Source organism: Leptopilina boulardi, unplaced genomic scaffold, assembly GCF_019393585.1.
Source record: "Leptopilina boulardi isolate dan_hultmark-lab unplaced genomic scaffold, ZJU_Lbou_2.1 LbouV2_396, whole genome shotgun sequence".
Lineage (NCBI taxonomy): Eukaryota > Metazoa > Arthropoda > Insecta > Hymenoptera > Figitidae > Leptopilina > Leptopilina boulardi.
In genome coordinates, this window is record NW_026137969.1 from 998,659 (window position 1) to 1,016,098 (window position 17,440).

The 17,440-nt window shown below is 21.3% G+C and overlaps 3 protein-coding genes across 3 annotated transcripts; 1 reads left to right on the top strand and 2 right to left on the bottom strand.

The window, feature by feature from the left end:
- Positions 1 to 1,055: 1,055 nt before the first annotated feature.
- LOC127288779 (phosphatidylinositol N-acetylglucosaminyltransferase subunit H-like) lies at positions 1,056 to 6,630 on the bottom strand. Its single transcript, XM_051316419.1, has 3 exons — positions 6,251 to 6,630; positions 3,111 to 3,241; positions 1,056 to 2,971 (listed from the first exon to the last, which is right to left on the bottom strand). Exons 1-3 carry the CDS (start codon positions 6,507 to 6,509, stop codon positions 2,807 to 2,809), a joined length of 555 nt encoding a protein of 184 aa, XP_051172376.1. The 5' UTR covers positions 6,510 to 6,630; the 3' UTR covers positions 1,056 to 2,806.
- Positions 6,631 to 7,076: 446 nt separating this feature from the next.
- LOC127288780 (guanine nucleotide-binding protein subunit gamma-1) lies at positions 7,077 to 9,359 on the top strand. Its single transcript, XM_051316420.1, has 2 exons — positions 7,077 to 7,232; positions 8,579 to 9,359. Exon 2 carries the CDS (start codon positions 8,586 to 8,588, stop codon positions 8,796 to 8,798), a length of 213 nt encoding a protein of 70 aa, XP_051172377.1. The 5' UTR covers positions 7,077 to 7,232; positions 8,579 to 8,585; the 3' UTR covers positions 8,799 to 9,359.
- A 676-nt stretch (positions 9,360 to 10,035) lies between these two features.
- On the bottom strand, positions 10,036 to 17,102 carry LOC127288815 (tyrosine-protein phosphatase non-receptor type 14). The gene is made up of 7 exons (XM_051316478.1): positions 16,886 to 17,102; positions 13,936 to 14,286; positions 13,185 to 13,353; positions 12,580 to 12,741; positions 12,365 to 12,453; positions 11,952 to 12,150; positions 10,036 to 11,696 (listed from the first exon to the last, which is right to left on the bottom strand). Exons 2-7 carry the CDS (start codon positions 14,283 to 14,285, stop codon positions 11,394 to 11,396), a joined length of 1,272 nt encoding a protein of 423 aa, XP_051172435.1. The 5' UTR covers position 14,286; positions 16,886 to 17,102; the 3' UTR covers positions 10,036 to 11,393.
- Between the last annotated feature and the right edge of the window lie 338 nt (positions 17,103 to 17,440).

Consider the following 17,440-nt stretch of genomic DNA (forward strand, 5'->3'; position numbering starts at 1 on the left):
TACAAATAAGTAACAATGAATTAGGAATAATGATGATATTAATTGATGAATGGAAATTTATTAAAAATTTTCATTGAAAACCTGAAAAGACGAATCAGCATTGCAAATAAGTAACGATGATTTAGGAGAAATAATGATATAAATTGAGGAATAGAAATTTATTAAAGTTTTTCTTTGAAAACCTGAAAAGACGAATCAGCATCTCAAATAAGTAACGATGAAGTAGGAATAAAAATAATAAATGAATTTTTTTGTGAATAATTATTAGTTAAAAAAAGTGTTCTTGCAGTTCTGAAAAGACAAATTAACACCACAAATAAATTAATTTACCGACCGTTTGAATGGATATATTCAGTTGATCGCCAAATTAATAGATATAGAGGCTGGCTCAGTGTAGCCAGCCTCTTATTTAGGTGATCGACATATTAATAGATATATTCAGTTGATCGACAAATTAATTTGTCGACTGATTAAATAAATATTTAATATTTTTTCAATTTCAAAAATTAGTTCATGTCGCCGCCGCCGCTGTCTCTGTAGTCACAAAACAAGTGAGGTGAGAAGCAGTGAAGTTGCCGCAGCGCTGTCAGTATAGTTGGTCTCGTCTGTCATTCTGTCAGTCGTTGCTCGTCTCTCGTCGTAAATTGCGTCGACAACCATTGAAAACAGCACTGACCGATTAAATAGATTTTTGCATTTTTAAACAGCACTGACAATTAAATAGATATTTAAATTTTTTTAAAAGAAGCACTGGGGTCGGTTAGATACAACATCACATTTGCGAATCTTTATTCGCTATTAAGATTGCAAACCTGAAAAGACAAATTAGCACTACAAACTTTGACTAATGAAAATAAATTAAGAAAATAATAAAAATAAAGTAAGTAAATAATGAAAATAAAGTGAGTAAATAATGAAAATATATTGAATAGAGACCCAGTAAAAAAATAATAGTATCATAAATGAAAATAACATGAGTAAATAATGAAAATAGTTAATTGAATACAGAATTAATTTATGAAGATAAAAGATTTTATTGAAAACCTGAAAAGACAAATTAACATCGCAAATAAATGTGAGAGACTCAAAAAAGCTCTAACTGAAGCATCTCAATGACGAGACTTAGTCGAAACTCCAAGACGTTGGAATATTTCCATTTTCACTTTTCAAGTAAAATGATAACGTATTTTTTAAAATATCTGAAAAGGCAAAGTAGCAGAGCAAACAAAAATTAATATGTCACTATAAGATCAGGAAATAAATATATTATTGACAATAATGATGAAGATAAAAATAGTTATACAGCATGTAAAAAGAAATTGTAATAAAATCGACCACGTATATTATTCTCACTGCTACGTATGAAATTTTCGATTCAACACGAGGACTGTTTTGATTTTTGTCAGTCTGTTCTTGGTCATCGAGATTTGAATGCGGCAATGTAGCAGCACTTAAGTTAAAAAGTAATTTTTGACTCATCATGAGAATTTAATGACATTCAATAATATCTTTGAAAAGTACAAAGAAGTGAAGAAGAGAAGAATCCTTCCTCATAAATAATTCTTTTGATTATTTTGATAACTTTATCAATTTACAGCCATTCTAAAGAACGGCAAAATTATTCTGGTGGACAATAATTTCTCTCATCTATATCTACATTTTTTCTACTGGCGATATAAATGGGTAAAGCCATTACATATCATAGAAAAATAATTTAGAAAAAAAATAATTGAATTTTGGAGGAGAAACAGTTAAATTTTTAGAAATAATTGAATTTAAGCATTTCCTGGCTTTAACTTTTCTCATCTTTCGAAAATTCATTCCTAAAAATAAATGTGTAACTTAATTTCTTCACAAAACATACAGCTCTTTTTATAATTTGTTACATTGTCACAACAAATAAAAAAACCCACAGCTCGTAGAAATAATGTAATAATTAAGATTTACAATATTAAACCTCAAATAATTATCAATAATAATTATAAAAAAAATTATTACAAAATAATTTTATAAAATACATAAAAAAATTATAGTAAACATTGATAACGTTACCTTTGGCAATATTTAGTTTGGAGTTGCGAAGTGTATAATACAATAAACTTATACTTATTTAAGTATAAAAAATGGCAAATCCTAAATAACAGTTTGTTTTTCTTTAACAAGATGAATTCTTGTTAAACGCATCTGAACGTCAAATTGGTCAAAATAATGCATTCTTATTTAAAATTTTTTCAATGAAAAAATAATTATTTTTCTAAAATGTTTAATAAATAAATTTAATATTTACAAAATTATCTCTATTAAAAATAATTATTTGAATAATTTAAATTTGTCTTTAAACTTTTTTTTCAATAAGCACATTTTATTTTGACCATTTTGTTTTATAACGCAATACGGTTTTTTTTCGTTTTATTTTATGAGAAAATATTAATTTTGCTCAAACGAGTAGCAATAAATTTTTTTTTTAGCAATACTTTCAAATTTGAACACCATAGTTAAAAAATTGAATATAATTTCAATATATTATATATATATATTAAATACCAATGGGCAATAAATTCAGACTTTGACGAAATATCATTATTAATGGTCCATTTTTTTTAAATTTATTTAAGTAAAACTTTTTTTTTGTGAAATGAAAGAATGTAAAAATTACGTTGAAAATATAAATTGTAAAAAGAAAATTTTAGAGTAAAATTACTCTGTATTGTAAAATTTGCTTATAAAATATATATTTGAAAAATACCGGTAAAATTTGGTATTATAAATAATAAAAATTACTAATTGCGTAATAAATACTTTTATGTCAACTTTTCTTGCCTGGTTTGATGAAAACTGCCAATTGATGATAAATGAATTCTAGACATTTCTTCTCAGGCCTCGTATTTCGAAAGAGAGGAACCAATCGAACTGGATTTGAGTCATCATTTTCATTTTTCACAATAAATGTTAAATAATAGAGGACTCTTCTCTGCAAAGTCAATAAAAATAATAATGTTAAAAAAAACAAATAATAATGGTAAAATATAAATTTTAACATATTTCAATCTTTTTAAGAGTTGCTGAATATCTTGAAATAAGTTATAGAAAAAAATGACAGTATTTCTTACCTCTATTATTACTTCATTAATGAATATATCTTGAATTATATTCCATGGTAGAAATTCAGTGGCGTGAAGTCCGAAAAAGCGGCGTTTACTTAAAATCTGAACTCCCACTGATTCTACTACTAATATGGAATCTAAACAAAAAAGAAGATGGAATATCAATACTTGTAAATTTTTTAAATTAAACATTTTTTTTCAATTTTTCAAACATAGAATAATTTTTAATGTTTTTACCTAAGAAAAATTGTTGAAACTCTTCAAAATTCTTAATGGAATTTACATTAAGCGATTATCTAAATATGTGACCTGGACAGTTAAAAGGGACCTTTTGTCCGAAAAAATTAATTTTTTATTGATTGGTGATTCTGATAGAAAAAAGTTTTCTCTATCAGAATCACCAATCAATAAAAAATCGATTTTTTCGGACAAAAGGTCCCTTTTAACTGTCCAGGTCACATATTATTATATATTAATTAATTCTTTGGTTTTCTTTTATTTTAGCAAAATTTAATTGGTTAATAAATATTTTACTTTAAATAACTAATGTTATTAGATATTAAATTCAGTTTATTAATTCTGTAATGAGAATAATTCTATAAGAATATTATCAAGAAAATTTATTTCCAATATTTCAGAATCGAACTAAATGTAAGACAAATTTTCAAAATTTTATTTAAGTAGGACAAATTTCTAAAAAAAATTCTTAAAGTCCCATTTTTATAATTTTTTCAATTTTGATTTGAGCAATTTATTCGAATTAAAAATTTTGTCATAGTTTTTATTTTTGATGGTGAAAAAAATTTCAGGCAATTCTTAATCAAGTTTTGCAGATTTTTAAATAAATTTTTTTTTTAAATAATAAGTTTGAAAGAGTTAAAGTTGAAATTTTTAGAAATAATTAAATTTCAAAAGATTTTGTTAATTTTCAGACAATAATTAAATTTTACAGAACTAAAAATAATTTATCAAATAATTTTAGATAACACTTTTTAAAAATAAACGAATTTAAAGTACGCAACGTTTATGATAAACGATTTTTAAAGAAATAATTTTTTAAAAAGATAAATTCTACAATTTTCCACCTAAAAAATATTTCTTCTAGTTTACATTAAACAACAAATTATAAAAAAATATATTTTAAATATTTTAAAATATTCTTCGTTAAAAGTAATTGAATTTTTAAAGATTTACAATTTAGATTTTTGAAATTAAATGAACTTCAAGTGATTTTTAATTTAAATTTTTTGATGATTTCTATTACTAAAAAATTTATTACAATTTGAAGACAAAAATAAAATAATTAAAAATTTTTAAAGTTGAAAATGGTTTCAGATAGTTGAATTTTCGAAGAATATTACAATAATTATAAGAAAATTTTTTAGTGATTTCTGTTGATGAAGAATTTATTAGAAATCACATAAAAAATTGAATTCCAGAAGTTTTTAATTGAAAAATGCTTTTAGATAATTGAATTTTCGAAGAATATTATAAAAAATATTAAAAATAATTGAAATTTTTGCAAATAATTAAATTCCAAGTGATTTTGTATTAGAAATTTTTTCTAATTTTATTTGCTAATTTTTTTGTTAAATTATAGACAATAATTAAATTTCATAAAAAATTTTAATTAAAAAATAGTTTAAGATAATTGAATTTATGAAGAATTTCATTAAAATTATTAAAAATAATTAATTTAGTGAAGAATTTCAGTTAAAAATTTGTTAAATAATTGAAATAAGAAAGACCTGAAGTAGATCTTCATTGTATACTAAAAAAACGTATTTTGTTTAAAAATTTTGTAAAAAAAAATTTTTTTTTAAAGTTGAAAAAGTTGCAATTTATTAAAATAAGTCGAAAAAAGTCGAAATTAGAATTCAAAATCAATTTATTTGCCTATTCATTTATTATTTCATACTATTAATTTAATTTAAATTGATTCTTAAAATGTTTATTTTTTTATATTATTAATTTTTCTAATTATGCGTAAAAAAAATTTGAAGATTATTTTTAAAAGAAAATATAAAAGTTTGAACTTGTTACAAAATTAATTAATTTTAGTTTTATTTAAATTTATTATTTAAAAAAAAATAAATTTTATATTTAATTTAACGAAAGAAAATTTATGTTGTTTATAACAATTAAAAATAAATTTCCTAATACTCAATGAGAATCAAAATAACAAGAAAAATAAATTATATTCACAAAATTAATTATAAATTAATGAATAATAAAATAAATTTCTAAATATGTAGATTAGATTTTATTTCTTCATTGTACAACTTTCTAAGTTTTACAATATAATTTTCCCCTTACTAAATTTATAAATATTTACATCTAGATTATTTTGAAATGAATATAGTAGCTAAATATAAAGGAAAAAGTGATAAAATCAAATCGACTATATTATTAAGTGATAACAATGAACTAATATAATTCACTTATTTTATTAATTAATCAAGAAAATTAATTATTTTCAAGTTATAAATTTTTCAAATATTACTGTTTTGTTCTGTTCTTTTTTTTTTTAACAAAAATTGCGATTTTTATTTCAAGGTTATGTTACAAAAAAAAAATCAATTTCTTAAAACAATTTTAAATAAATAATTTGTTTCTATTATTTAATTTGTTTAAAATTAATGTCAATATATCCGTTGACGAACGATGAATTAAAAAAGTAGAGAAATATATTCGTGTCCTTTTCTAACTCATGCTTCACGTTCGCGAAATTATTGTGCGATGATCTTTAATTTTATAGGTTATGTTGAATAAATCGAAAAAATAATTGTTTATAAATATTAAAATATCTTCATTTTATCCAATATAAATAATTAATTAAAAATAATATACTATTTATTATAAATTTATACTAAATGAAATTCTATGCAAATGGAATTTTTCTCGCCGGTTACAACAAAGACAAAGCGTCATTTAAACAAATTTATAAATTAAATTAAATAAATTGCTTAAATATAAATTTATTTTTTTCCATAAATATTAATAAATAAAAAAATATTTTCTTGGGAAAAGAAATTTTCATTTTAATCGACTTTTAAAGTACCAAAAATTATAACTTTTAAAGTCTATATGGAAAATATTTTTTTTATAAGAAAAAAAAATAGAAATAGAAAATAAAATAAACTCACCTGTTATAACGATAGTGGCTAAATTAACATAATGCCAAACCAAAAGCATTGACAAAATGAAAATGTAGACAAAATGATTTAACAAGAAACACGTGACAAGAAATATAAAAAATTTGACAATTTCTTTTGTAACGTGTATTTTATCACTTGCATTCACAACTATTTTTAATACTTTTTCTTTTTCATTGTTTACATCTAAATAAACAATTTTTCCATTAACATTACGGAAATTTTGCGTTGTAAATTCACAAGGAGACATAAAAAAAATGACGATATGAGAAAAATGGCCGCAAATTCAATTGGATTTTTCGAGAGCGTGCAAATAAACGTGTCATGACTTGTCGAATGTTAGGATCAAAAAGGATTTGGAGGGGAACAAATGAATGACTACAATTTGCCGCGCTTCTCGTCCTTTGTCGCCATTTTCTAAAACTGACTGATGCGACCTCTAGTTTTGCTTTTTTTCAATTTTATTTTTTAAGTAAAAATTTTTAGATTAGAACAAAAAAATATCAAATGTAAAATAGAAAGAAGGAAAAAAAAATAATAAAATAGTTTCGAAAAAAATTGAGTATTTTTTTATCACTATTAGTGGGAAAAAAAAGAAATTTTGTTCTACATTTGAATTATCCCGCCGATTTCGAGGAATATTTTCTCCAATAAGTAAATTTTTACAATTTTCTCTTATTAAAAATATTTTAAATTTTTTATTACTGTTTGTTTATTAAACTGATAAAAATGTATTATTTAAAAAAAAATGTTCTCTTATTTTTCCTTATCGAATTTAATTTTGTTATGTATCCTTTTTTTACAAAAAAAAAAAATTTACAGCGCCATCTATTCTTTCTCTTTTTCTATATCTGTCATCTTTTGTCATTATCAGCTGTTTGTCATTGCATTGTTATTTCTTTTTCTTTTATCAAACAATTAGTGAAAATTTAAAACCCATTTTTTTTGTGAACAATTATTGGATTATTTACTGGTATGATTATAATTTTTGTTTTCTTTGGTTTATCAATTCTTTTTTGAAAATAAATAAATTAAATTCTATTTTAATAACAATCAGCTACTTCCTGCTATTAAACCACGCCCACAATTCTATTTTGTGAAATAGGTTTTTTTTTTAAATTGGTTTTTTGAAAAAATGTATTAGTTATTTTAAAGAATTTATTTTTATTAATGTTTTTTTTTGTTTTTTCTTAGTTGGTAATGGTAAATAAAATAATTATCGCGTCGAACATAACCTCAAATTCATTTATGAATTTCGTATATTTTTTTATTATAATAAATTTGTTTAATATATAATAAACGAATTTTTTTTTAAATTTATTAATTATTAAGGCCTTGGATTGTATTTTTTCGATAAATTTAATAAAATGCAATTTTTTTGACTTTTTCCGAATCATTTTAATAAAATGGGAATTTTTCGACTTTTTTCAACTTATTTTTTCTAAAAATGTAAAATCTACATACATAATAGAAGAAAAGAAAAAATAGTTTAAAAAATTAAATTTTGAATTAGACTTCTTTGTGAAATTTTTGTCAAGTTCAAATCTTGAAAATTTCTCCAACTCAAAACTTTATTTTTATAGAATTTAATAATTTTTCTTTGATATAAAAATTAAAAAAAAAGTGATTTAACATTTTTTGAAAATTTGCAAAAATTTCGGCTTTTTAAAAAAAAAAAAAAAAAAAAAAAACTACCTATATTTTATTATCAAATAAAAAATTAAAAAAAAATAATTTTCCACCATTTTAGAATTTTTTATTTTTCAAAAATTTTATTTTTAGAAAAAAAGAAAATCAAATGGTAATATATTTGTCTCACATTTTATTTGATTCAAATAAAACATTTAATTTAGTACAAGTAAAATTTTTATTTAGGGCAAATCAAAATTCCATTTAAACCAAATTTAATTTATTTGAAAGAAATAATTTTGATTTGAATTAAATAAAAATTATATTTGCTGTAAATAAAATTTTTATTTCTTTAGAAAAAATAATAAAAATATTTGTTCTAAATAAATTTTTTTATTTGAAATAGATAAAAATTTATAAGGCAATGAAAGAAAGAAATTTTTATTTGCTTTAAATAAAAATATTTGTTCTAAATAAATTTTTTTTAAAAATTTTTTATTTGAAACAAATAAAAATTTATAAGGTACAAATAAATTTTTATTTGCTTTAAATAAATTTTATTTGTTTCAAATAAATACCAATAAAATATTTCTCTTGGCGTTGGTATCGTTTCTGTAATATTTTTTTAAATGAAAAATGTATTTTAAAAACTTTCTTTACCATTCTTTTTTTTCTTCTTTCTTTTTGCAGAAAAATAATGGACATGGTAATTTCAACTTTACAACAGCAAAGACAAGTAACAGAGCAACTTCGTCGTGAAGCTGCAATTAAACGAATAACAGTGAGCAAAGCTTGCGAGGACATAATGAAATATATTACCGAACATGAACAGGAAGATTGTTTGCTTGTGGGATTTTCCTCACAAAAATCAAATCCCTTTCGTGAAAAAAGTTCCTGTATTCTTCTCTAGTCAATGTTTAATGTGTTCATTTTAATTGACTAAAAAAATTTTTTTTCTTTATTTCTTCTTCATCTAATAATATTGAATCTCGAAGAAAAAAAAAATTATTTATTTTCCCACAAATAACTTGCAACAATTTTCTATTTCTTTCTCTTTTTGTTTCTAATTTGTGTTTATATATCTATATATTTATCACAAATTTTTACACAATTTTTAGAAAATAATTTTTTTGAAGAAAAAACAATTTATTTATTTTTTTTGTAAATTGTACTGAAAAAAAGTGTAAAAAATTTACTTTCTTCTTTTGATATGGATTTTTTTTTATGGAATTATACAAAATAGATTTTTGTACATTTTCAAAATTGAAAAAACACAAAAATCAAGAAAATCAACGTTATAAATAAATAAAAGAAAAATGTGCCTTGAAAGGAAAATGGAATAATTGTTAAGTAAATAATAATTATTATTTTTACATAAATATGTATAAGAAAAATATCGCCAAACTGATTTTGTAAGAAAAAAAAATAAATAAATAACGAAATATTTTGAAATATAGATTTATCAAAACTATTTAATTGTATTTTTTATTTTCAACACTTGGATTGTATGAGATTTTTGACTTAAAAAAATAATTCACTATTTTTCAAATTAAAATTTTTATAAAATTTAATAGGTAATTGTTTATAATTTTAAAAAAATTAGCAAATAAAATTACCAAAAAATTTTAATTCAAAATTACTTGAAATTTAGTGATATGCAAAAAAATGTCAATTATTTTTAATGATTTTTATAATATTCTTCGAAAATTCAATTATCTGAAAGCATTTTTCATTTAAAAAGTTTTCAAATTATTGTATTTTTGTCTGCAATTTTTAATAAATTTTTTACTAACAGAAATTATCAAAAATTTTAAATTAAAAATCACTTGAAATTCAATTAATTTCAAAAATCTAAATTACAAATCTTTGAAAATTCAATTACTTTTAAAAAATTTTATCTAAAATTATTTGATAAATTATTTTTAGTTCTGTAAAATTATTAATTATTGTTTGAAAATTAACAAAATCTTTGGAAATTTAATTATTTCTAAAATTTTCCACTATTACTCTGTCCAAATTATTATTTAAAAATTTGTATAACTTGATTAGGTATTGCGTGAAAAATAGAAATTTTTTTAATTTTTACTTTAACTTAAAAATTTTTTTGTAATGAAAAATGAAAAATTATACATTTGAAATTTAATTTCGTTTTTCTTTTTATTTTTCTATTTCTAAGAAAGTAATGAACTGTTGATTTTACAGTAAAAATTTACAATATACAACGATATACATTTCTCACGATTGATAACTTGCGTAAAAAAACATATGTATATATTTAATATATTTTATATGACTAATCACAAATTCTTTTTGTCGATCTATAAACAAATTTAATAAAAAAAAAAAACTTTAGCACACAATTAAAAACTTAAATCCACAAAAAAGCTTAAATTATAAATAAATCATTAATACAAACACGCGCTCACACACACATATATTTCGAAAGTAAGCAAAATTGAAAAATTTATTAAAATTGAATAGCTTAATAAAATGGGTAAAAATAATGAAATTTAAAAAATTGTTCTTTTCTTTTCAACTTTTTATGAAGCAAGATCTTTTAATTAAAAATTATTACAAAGTGATTGCCCCCCCCCAAAAAAATTATTTTCTTTAATAAAAGAAAATTTCTTTTTTTTAATTCTTACACAAAAATTTTTCTTTTATTATATTTTTTGAATTTTATAAAAATATTTAAGTTTTCTAAAAATAAAATATTTGTAAAATTTTCGCCTCAATCCTAATAAAAGTGAATAATAATTCACTTTTTTCATTTTTTTTCAATTAAATATTTTTTCAAAAATATAAAAAACAATGCAATTTATTTTTTGTCCTTATAATTTTATTTTATTTATAAATGAAAAAAAATGGTGTCTATGTGGTATGAAACAAAAAAAAAAAATCCCCAATTTTTGTCGTTGGGGGGCGATCACTAAAAAATATAGACTGTAAATTAAAAATAAACTGAAAATATATCACATAAAGCTGTTAAAAAATAAAATTACTCAAATCTAAGTAGAATAAATATAAAAAAATAATAACTATTTTAAAAAATAGAAATAAAATAAAAATCTACTTTTCGACTTTTTTTTTTTAATTCAAACAAAAAAAAATACTGCTAAAAGCTTAGTTTGCAATAACACGTAAAATTTATACAATATTAGATTTAAATAGAAGGCACGAGATGATAAAATTATCTACTTTTCGAGGCCACAAATTTGTTCATTTCCAATTTGTCGAAATATTTTTGCTTACTAATAATAATTTAATCAAAATATAATAAATAATTTAAAATTATCGTGTTTTTTCTCTAATAAAAGAAAAAAAAATTTTTTTAATGTAAAAATTTGTTTCAACGTTTTTCAAGTGAAAACATTTTTTAAAAAAGTAAACATTTGATGCTTTTTAAAAAAAATTTGCATTTTTCTCTTTTTTTTAAAAAAATGCAATTTTTCAAACAATAATTATTAAAATTTTAAATAAAAAAAATTGAAAGACGAGCATATAATTAATATCTATTTCGATTAGGAACTCTCAAACATGAGAGATCGGCTCCAATAATTGTCGATTGATTAGCATAATATGGTTGAGAATTAATAGCACCATTGTTGTATTTCATTTGCATTGCCGTATCATAATCGGGCGCTGGTCTATAAGGCGGCAATAGAGCTTGTAAATTACTTGTATCTTTAGACGATACAGAAACAATGGGACATGGAGATGTCGATAAATCGCTGTAACTTGTCCAGCGCATATGATTCTCCGTTTGATGATCCAAACGCAAAGACGCTATTTGTTCATTTGTCTCGTTCTAAAGTTAATTGTAAAATATTTTTATTTATTCATTAAAAATAAAACAAAATTCATTTCATTTGTCATAATAATTATATTTTGAGCTGAATTTTTATTTATTCGAATTAGTATTTTGCACAATCAAGAAAAAGAAACCAGAAAATCGTTTTGATGATAATTCTGAAAAATACTAATTTGAAAAAATAAAAATTCGGCTTAAAAATAATTTTAAAATAAGAAAAAAAATAGATTTAAAAGAAAACAAAATACTTACAAAATGTCCATTACTAACGCGCTCATTTAATTGTTCGGTTAGATGCTGTGCAAAAGTATGTTTTGTGATACACAATTGCCAGGCATATTTTGCAACACGTGATTCTCCAAATGTAAATTGTTTCGGCGTTTCGCCTTCGACTTGCCATTCAATTCTAAAAGTCTTCTTGTGACTAATTACATTACTAATATCAGACCATCTACAAAAAAAAGAAATAAAAAACATTTTATATTTGCTTTTTGTTAAAATCGTTTTTTGTATTAATAATAATTCTAAAATAAAAAAGGCCTAGAACGTTTCTGGGTCTTCTTATTTTAGAATTATTAATTTATTTTTGTAGTAATTAATTAAATTGACTATTTTCATTCTATTATAAATATTTTATTATTATTATAAATAATAAAATTTTGTACCTGTAAAATTTGTCAGATTGTGATGTTGAAGATCCAACCATTATGCCATTAATGGAAATACCAAGAATTATTTCATTGTTACCTTCATCCTGTAATATTATTTATATGAATTAATAATTTAGAAAAATATTTGGTATTTTTGAATATAAAATCTAAATAAATAAATACAAAAAAAAAAAAAATAAAAAGGAAATTAAGATAAAAATGTTTCTTGCCTTTGCGACAAAAGTTTCGTAACCATATCCTTCCATTTGCATTACAGTCATAATGTACATTTCCTCGGCGGCCGATTGTGTCACTCCAGTTAAACTTTTAAACTGACAAATCGCATCGTTTAAAAGTGTTTCTTGTGCTCTTGGTTCCGCTTCTATTAGAATCTAAAATAATTTATACATGTAACTAACTTTTTACCCTAAGTAAATCCGTTTCTTTGAAATAAATAAAAAAACAAACAAACATTTTTTTCTTCAGCAAAATAAATTAAAAAGAAAATACATTGTGATTATAAATAAAATAAAATAAATATTAGAACGAATAATTTTTTAATTAATATTAACTAATTTTGGAAAATTAATGATTTTGTTATTTTTGATAATAATGACCGTTTCTTTTAATAATTTAATATAAAAAAAAATAATAATAATTTACCATAATCAATAACAAAATTTATACCATTTAATACTCTTTAAAAACAAAATTTTCTTAGCCAAAAAAATAGTATTTAAATATTTTTTGTTTAATTCTCTTTTACTTTGAATTGTTTTTGTGAAGAAAAATTAAAATTTTTTTTTACAAAAAATACACTTTGAAAAAATCTTACTTTTGGAAAAAAAATATCTTGTTGTAAACATTCAGGTGAATGTCGATCTGCGTCATAATTTCCAAATTCCGCTTGCATTGAATAACTCGCTAAAAGGGAAGCTTGTCGCGCGTCATATGTTATTTTACCTTCCAAAATATCATTTTTCAATTGTAAATAATAATGATATCTAAAAGAAGAAAAAAAGAAAAATAAAAATATTATTTACAGCAAAAAAAAAAAAAAATAAAATAGAAACAATGTTAAATGAAAAATAAAAATGTAAAAGAATACAATTTACTCTTTCTAGAGTTGAATTAAATAAAAAATAAAAAAAAAATTTGAGTTAACAATTTTTTTTTTTTTTTGAGAAAAAGAAAAAAAAACTCTTAAAAATGAGAGGAACGAAAAGAAATAAAGAAGAATTAAAAATTTTAGAAATTGAAAATAAAAAAAAAGAAATTAAAAATTTCATAAATTTGAATTCGCAGTGAAAATTTTTTTAAAAAATTGAAAAACTATGAGAATTTAAGAAAATAAATAGAAAATTTAAAGAAGCAAAATGTTGAAAAGAAAAATTGAATTATTTTCAATAAAATTTTTTCTTTTTAATATTGCAAGGAATTCTCCAATTTTTTACCAAACTTAAAACATATAATATAATGAAAAATCGAATTAATAATAGTTCAACGAACTATTTTGAAAATAAAAAAAAGAAAATATGTTTTTTTTTTAATTGTTCAAAAAAAAAAAAAAAAGAAAAATTACATACCGCGTAAAATCGTCTTGAATAAATTGAATATCAAAAATATAATGCATCACACGAAGATAGACAATGCAATTTTTTGCTTTCTTTTCCAACTGCCTTTTAAGTGGTTTATCCATATTAATCCATCGCGATGAATGTGGACTATCTTTGCAAATATAACACAGGCCAAAAAATTCCGATTGTCCCAAACCAAGACGTTGTGTGACATTTATAAGACATTCTCTTCCTGTACTTCCAATACTTAAAGTACATTCTATCGATGTTGTATCCAATAGTTCAATGCAAATTACATATTGATTTTTTGAAACTACATCGTACTGTCGACTTTTCTTTAAATAAAATTTGAACGGCATTCTAGAATTATCAAAAATTTCATTTTATTTATTATCCACAGTTTATTTTTTTCTTTTCGCGAGAGAGCAAATTTTTTTTCCAAGGTTTACAATTTTATTTATTTATTTATTTAACAAGTAAACGGGCTTCCAAAAAAAAAAAAAATACAAAATTTTAAATAAACAAAAATTTAATTTTTATTAATATTCGACAAAAGTTTATTATTTTATTTTAATAGTAAACTTGAGAGTACCAATAAAATTATTTATATTTTTATAATTTGGAATTTGTTTTAACAATTATTATATCTATTATTTATTAATTTCCTAATATTAATATTTTTTATCAATATCTAATAATTGAGAATCGAAAATTCTCCACATTTCAAACAGGTTAATTTATTGTTAAAAATTATAAAAATTAAAAAGAAGATTAATTTATAAATTATTAAATATGTATAGTTAAAATTTTTTGAAATTTTGTAAATTATTTAGATATTTATTAAAATAAAATTCAATTATGAATATTTATAAATTTCCCTTGTATATAAAATTAATAAAAACGTAACATTTTTATTTTTTAAAATATTTTATATTGAATTGTTATCTTTGATTTTAAATTTAATATTTATTATAAATTATAAATTTTAAGATTTATATCTTAAATAAAGCTTAATATTAATAGGCCTCGGATAATAATCCGAAAGAGTTAAAGTTGAAATTTTTAGAAATAATTCAGGGTGTCTAACAACTGCTAGGAAAAAATTCCCTGACATTTCCCTGACTTAAATTACACTATAAAATTTTTATTTTGATACAATTAAATCATTTACCTGTCTATTATCCACTTATTTCATATGTATTTGAACCAAATAAATAATGTTTGGTAAAAAATAAAATATTTAAGTGAAATAAATAAACTAATTGGGAACATATAAATATTCTCAACATTTAATTTAAAAGAATTTTTACGGGCGTCAAATCTTAAATTATCAAACTTTTATTTAGTAAAATTATATAAAGCAGATTTTCTAGTACATCGAATTTCAAATTAATACAATTTCAATTTAACGGAATTTATATCAAGAAAAATTGCATAGAGAAAATTTTTTCTAACAGAATTGTTATTTTAGTAAACTTAGTAAGCTTAGTAAGCTTAGTAAGCTCCTCTAGACAATCTACTAATGACAGAGTTAACTCCGTAATTTGTTCGATGGAACGGTACATGGAACAAAGCATAATTTCTGGAATGACGTATAGGAACTGAAAATTTAATAAGTGATAATAGAGTAGGGCAATCAATATATCCTGTTAAAATTTTAAAAAAGAAAAGCATATCAAAATAGTCCAATCTGGATGTAAGTCTGGGCAAGTTCACCGATGTTCTTAGGTTCTCATACTCATGAGAAAATCTGTCAAAACGGATACCAGTTTGTCTAGCAAAAAATCGAAGAAAACGGTTTTGAACTCTTTCTATTCTGATAAGGTGTTGAGCATAAAAAGGTTTCCAAGGCACAGAACAATATTCAATCTGGGATCTAACAAAAGAAAAATAAAGAGATTTAAGTGTTCTTGGATTATGAAAAGACGAAGCATTTCTAATGACATTTAGTTGATTTTGAATTTAAATTTGGAAAATAATTGAGTTTTAGTTCATTTTGAATTAAAATTTTTGAAAAAAGGGGTTTTAATTAATTCAGAATTTAAAATTTTGAAAATTTTTAAAATAATTGAATTTTAATTGAAATGTTTTAAAATAATTGAATTTTAGTTTATTTTGAATTGAAATTTTTGAAAATAATTGAAATTAGTTAACTGAATTCTCATTTAAGAAAAATTCTACTTAGTTCTTTTTTTTATCAATTTTTATAGACATGAATTTCGTTAAATTGAAATTATATTAATTTAAAACTTTAAAAAAGTATTAGAAAAAATGCTTTATAAGAGTTCTGCTAAATAGAAATTCTTTTAAATCGAATTTTAGTTAAATGTAAATTGAAAATTTTGCATAATATAAAGTCCACTTTATACAATAATTTTGCTAAATAGAAATTCGATAATTTAATATTCGACATTAAATCAATATCTTTGAATTTAAAAAATTGTATATTTACTACAAATTTTGTAATTAATTTATATATCAAATAAAGTTGAATTAATAATTTATAGAAGAATAAATAAAATTTTCTTTCATTGTTTTGTTTTCGATTAATAATATTCACATAAGTAATTATTTTGTAATTTACATTTTTTAATTGAAATTTCAATTTGTACTTGTATAAAAAGATAAAATAATATTTTCACTCTTTCCGTGTCCTCTAAAAAAATGTTAAAAATACATTGTGATAACCTTTTTTTTAAAAATAAATTAAAACGAAACATTTGTGTTTACCTAAATTGAAGGAGAAGTATATTAGACGTCTAAAAATAGCAACAATTGTAAACAGACATTGTTTTTTTTTTAATTTTCTTACAAAAAAATATAATTTAGGAAAAAATTTATTACAGAAAATATATAATATTATTATATTATATGTTGATTATAATGAAAAATTTATAAAAGAAATGAAAAAAAAACAACAAATTTTTTATAAAGAAATGTTATTTCTTACGAAACTTACCTTCTTATCTTCGGAGTAAATTTACTTTTCTTTTTTTTCAACAGGTTAAATTTTCACCAAATTTTTATTTAATTTTTTATTTCTCTATCACGATTTTTTTCTTGTAGAAATAGCGACAAATTTCTAATGAAAAACATGTTATTAACAATTCTTTTTTAATTATATTTACATGATTTATCAACTGATAAGGTTATGTGTGTTGATTGAGAAATAAACTGAGAGAGATGGAAGATAATTGTAAACCTGCCTTTTTCATTCGTTAAAGACAAAGGCAAATGAAAAACAAGGTTGCGCTGTTATGCGTAACTCGAATCTCGAAGTTTTTTACGCATGTTAACAGTGGTTACTAATACGTAATATACGTAGAAAATTTTCGCAACCGTGACAGTTGTCGGTAACTACACAACTCTGATTTTCCCCCTCCAATTTCATTCTTATAAATAAAAAAAAACATTTTTTTTTTAGTTAACCTTTTACATCTTATTTCGTAAAAAGCAATTAATTTTTCTCTACTACCTAATGTATTAAAATAAATTTCTCTTACTTTAGATTTTT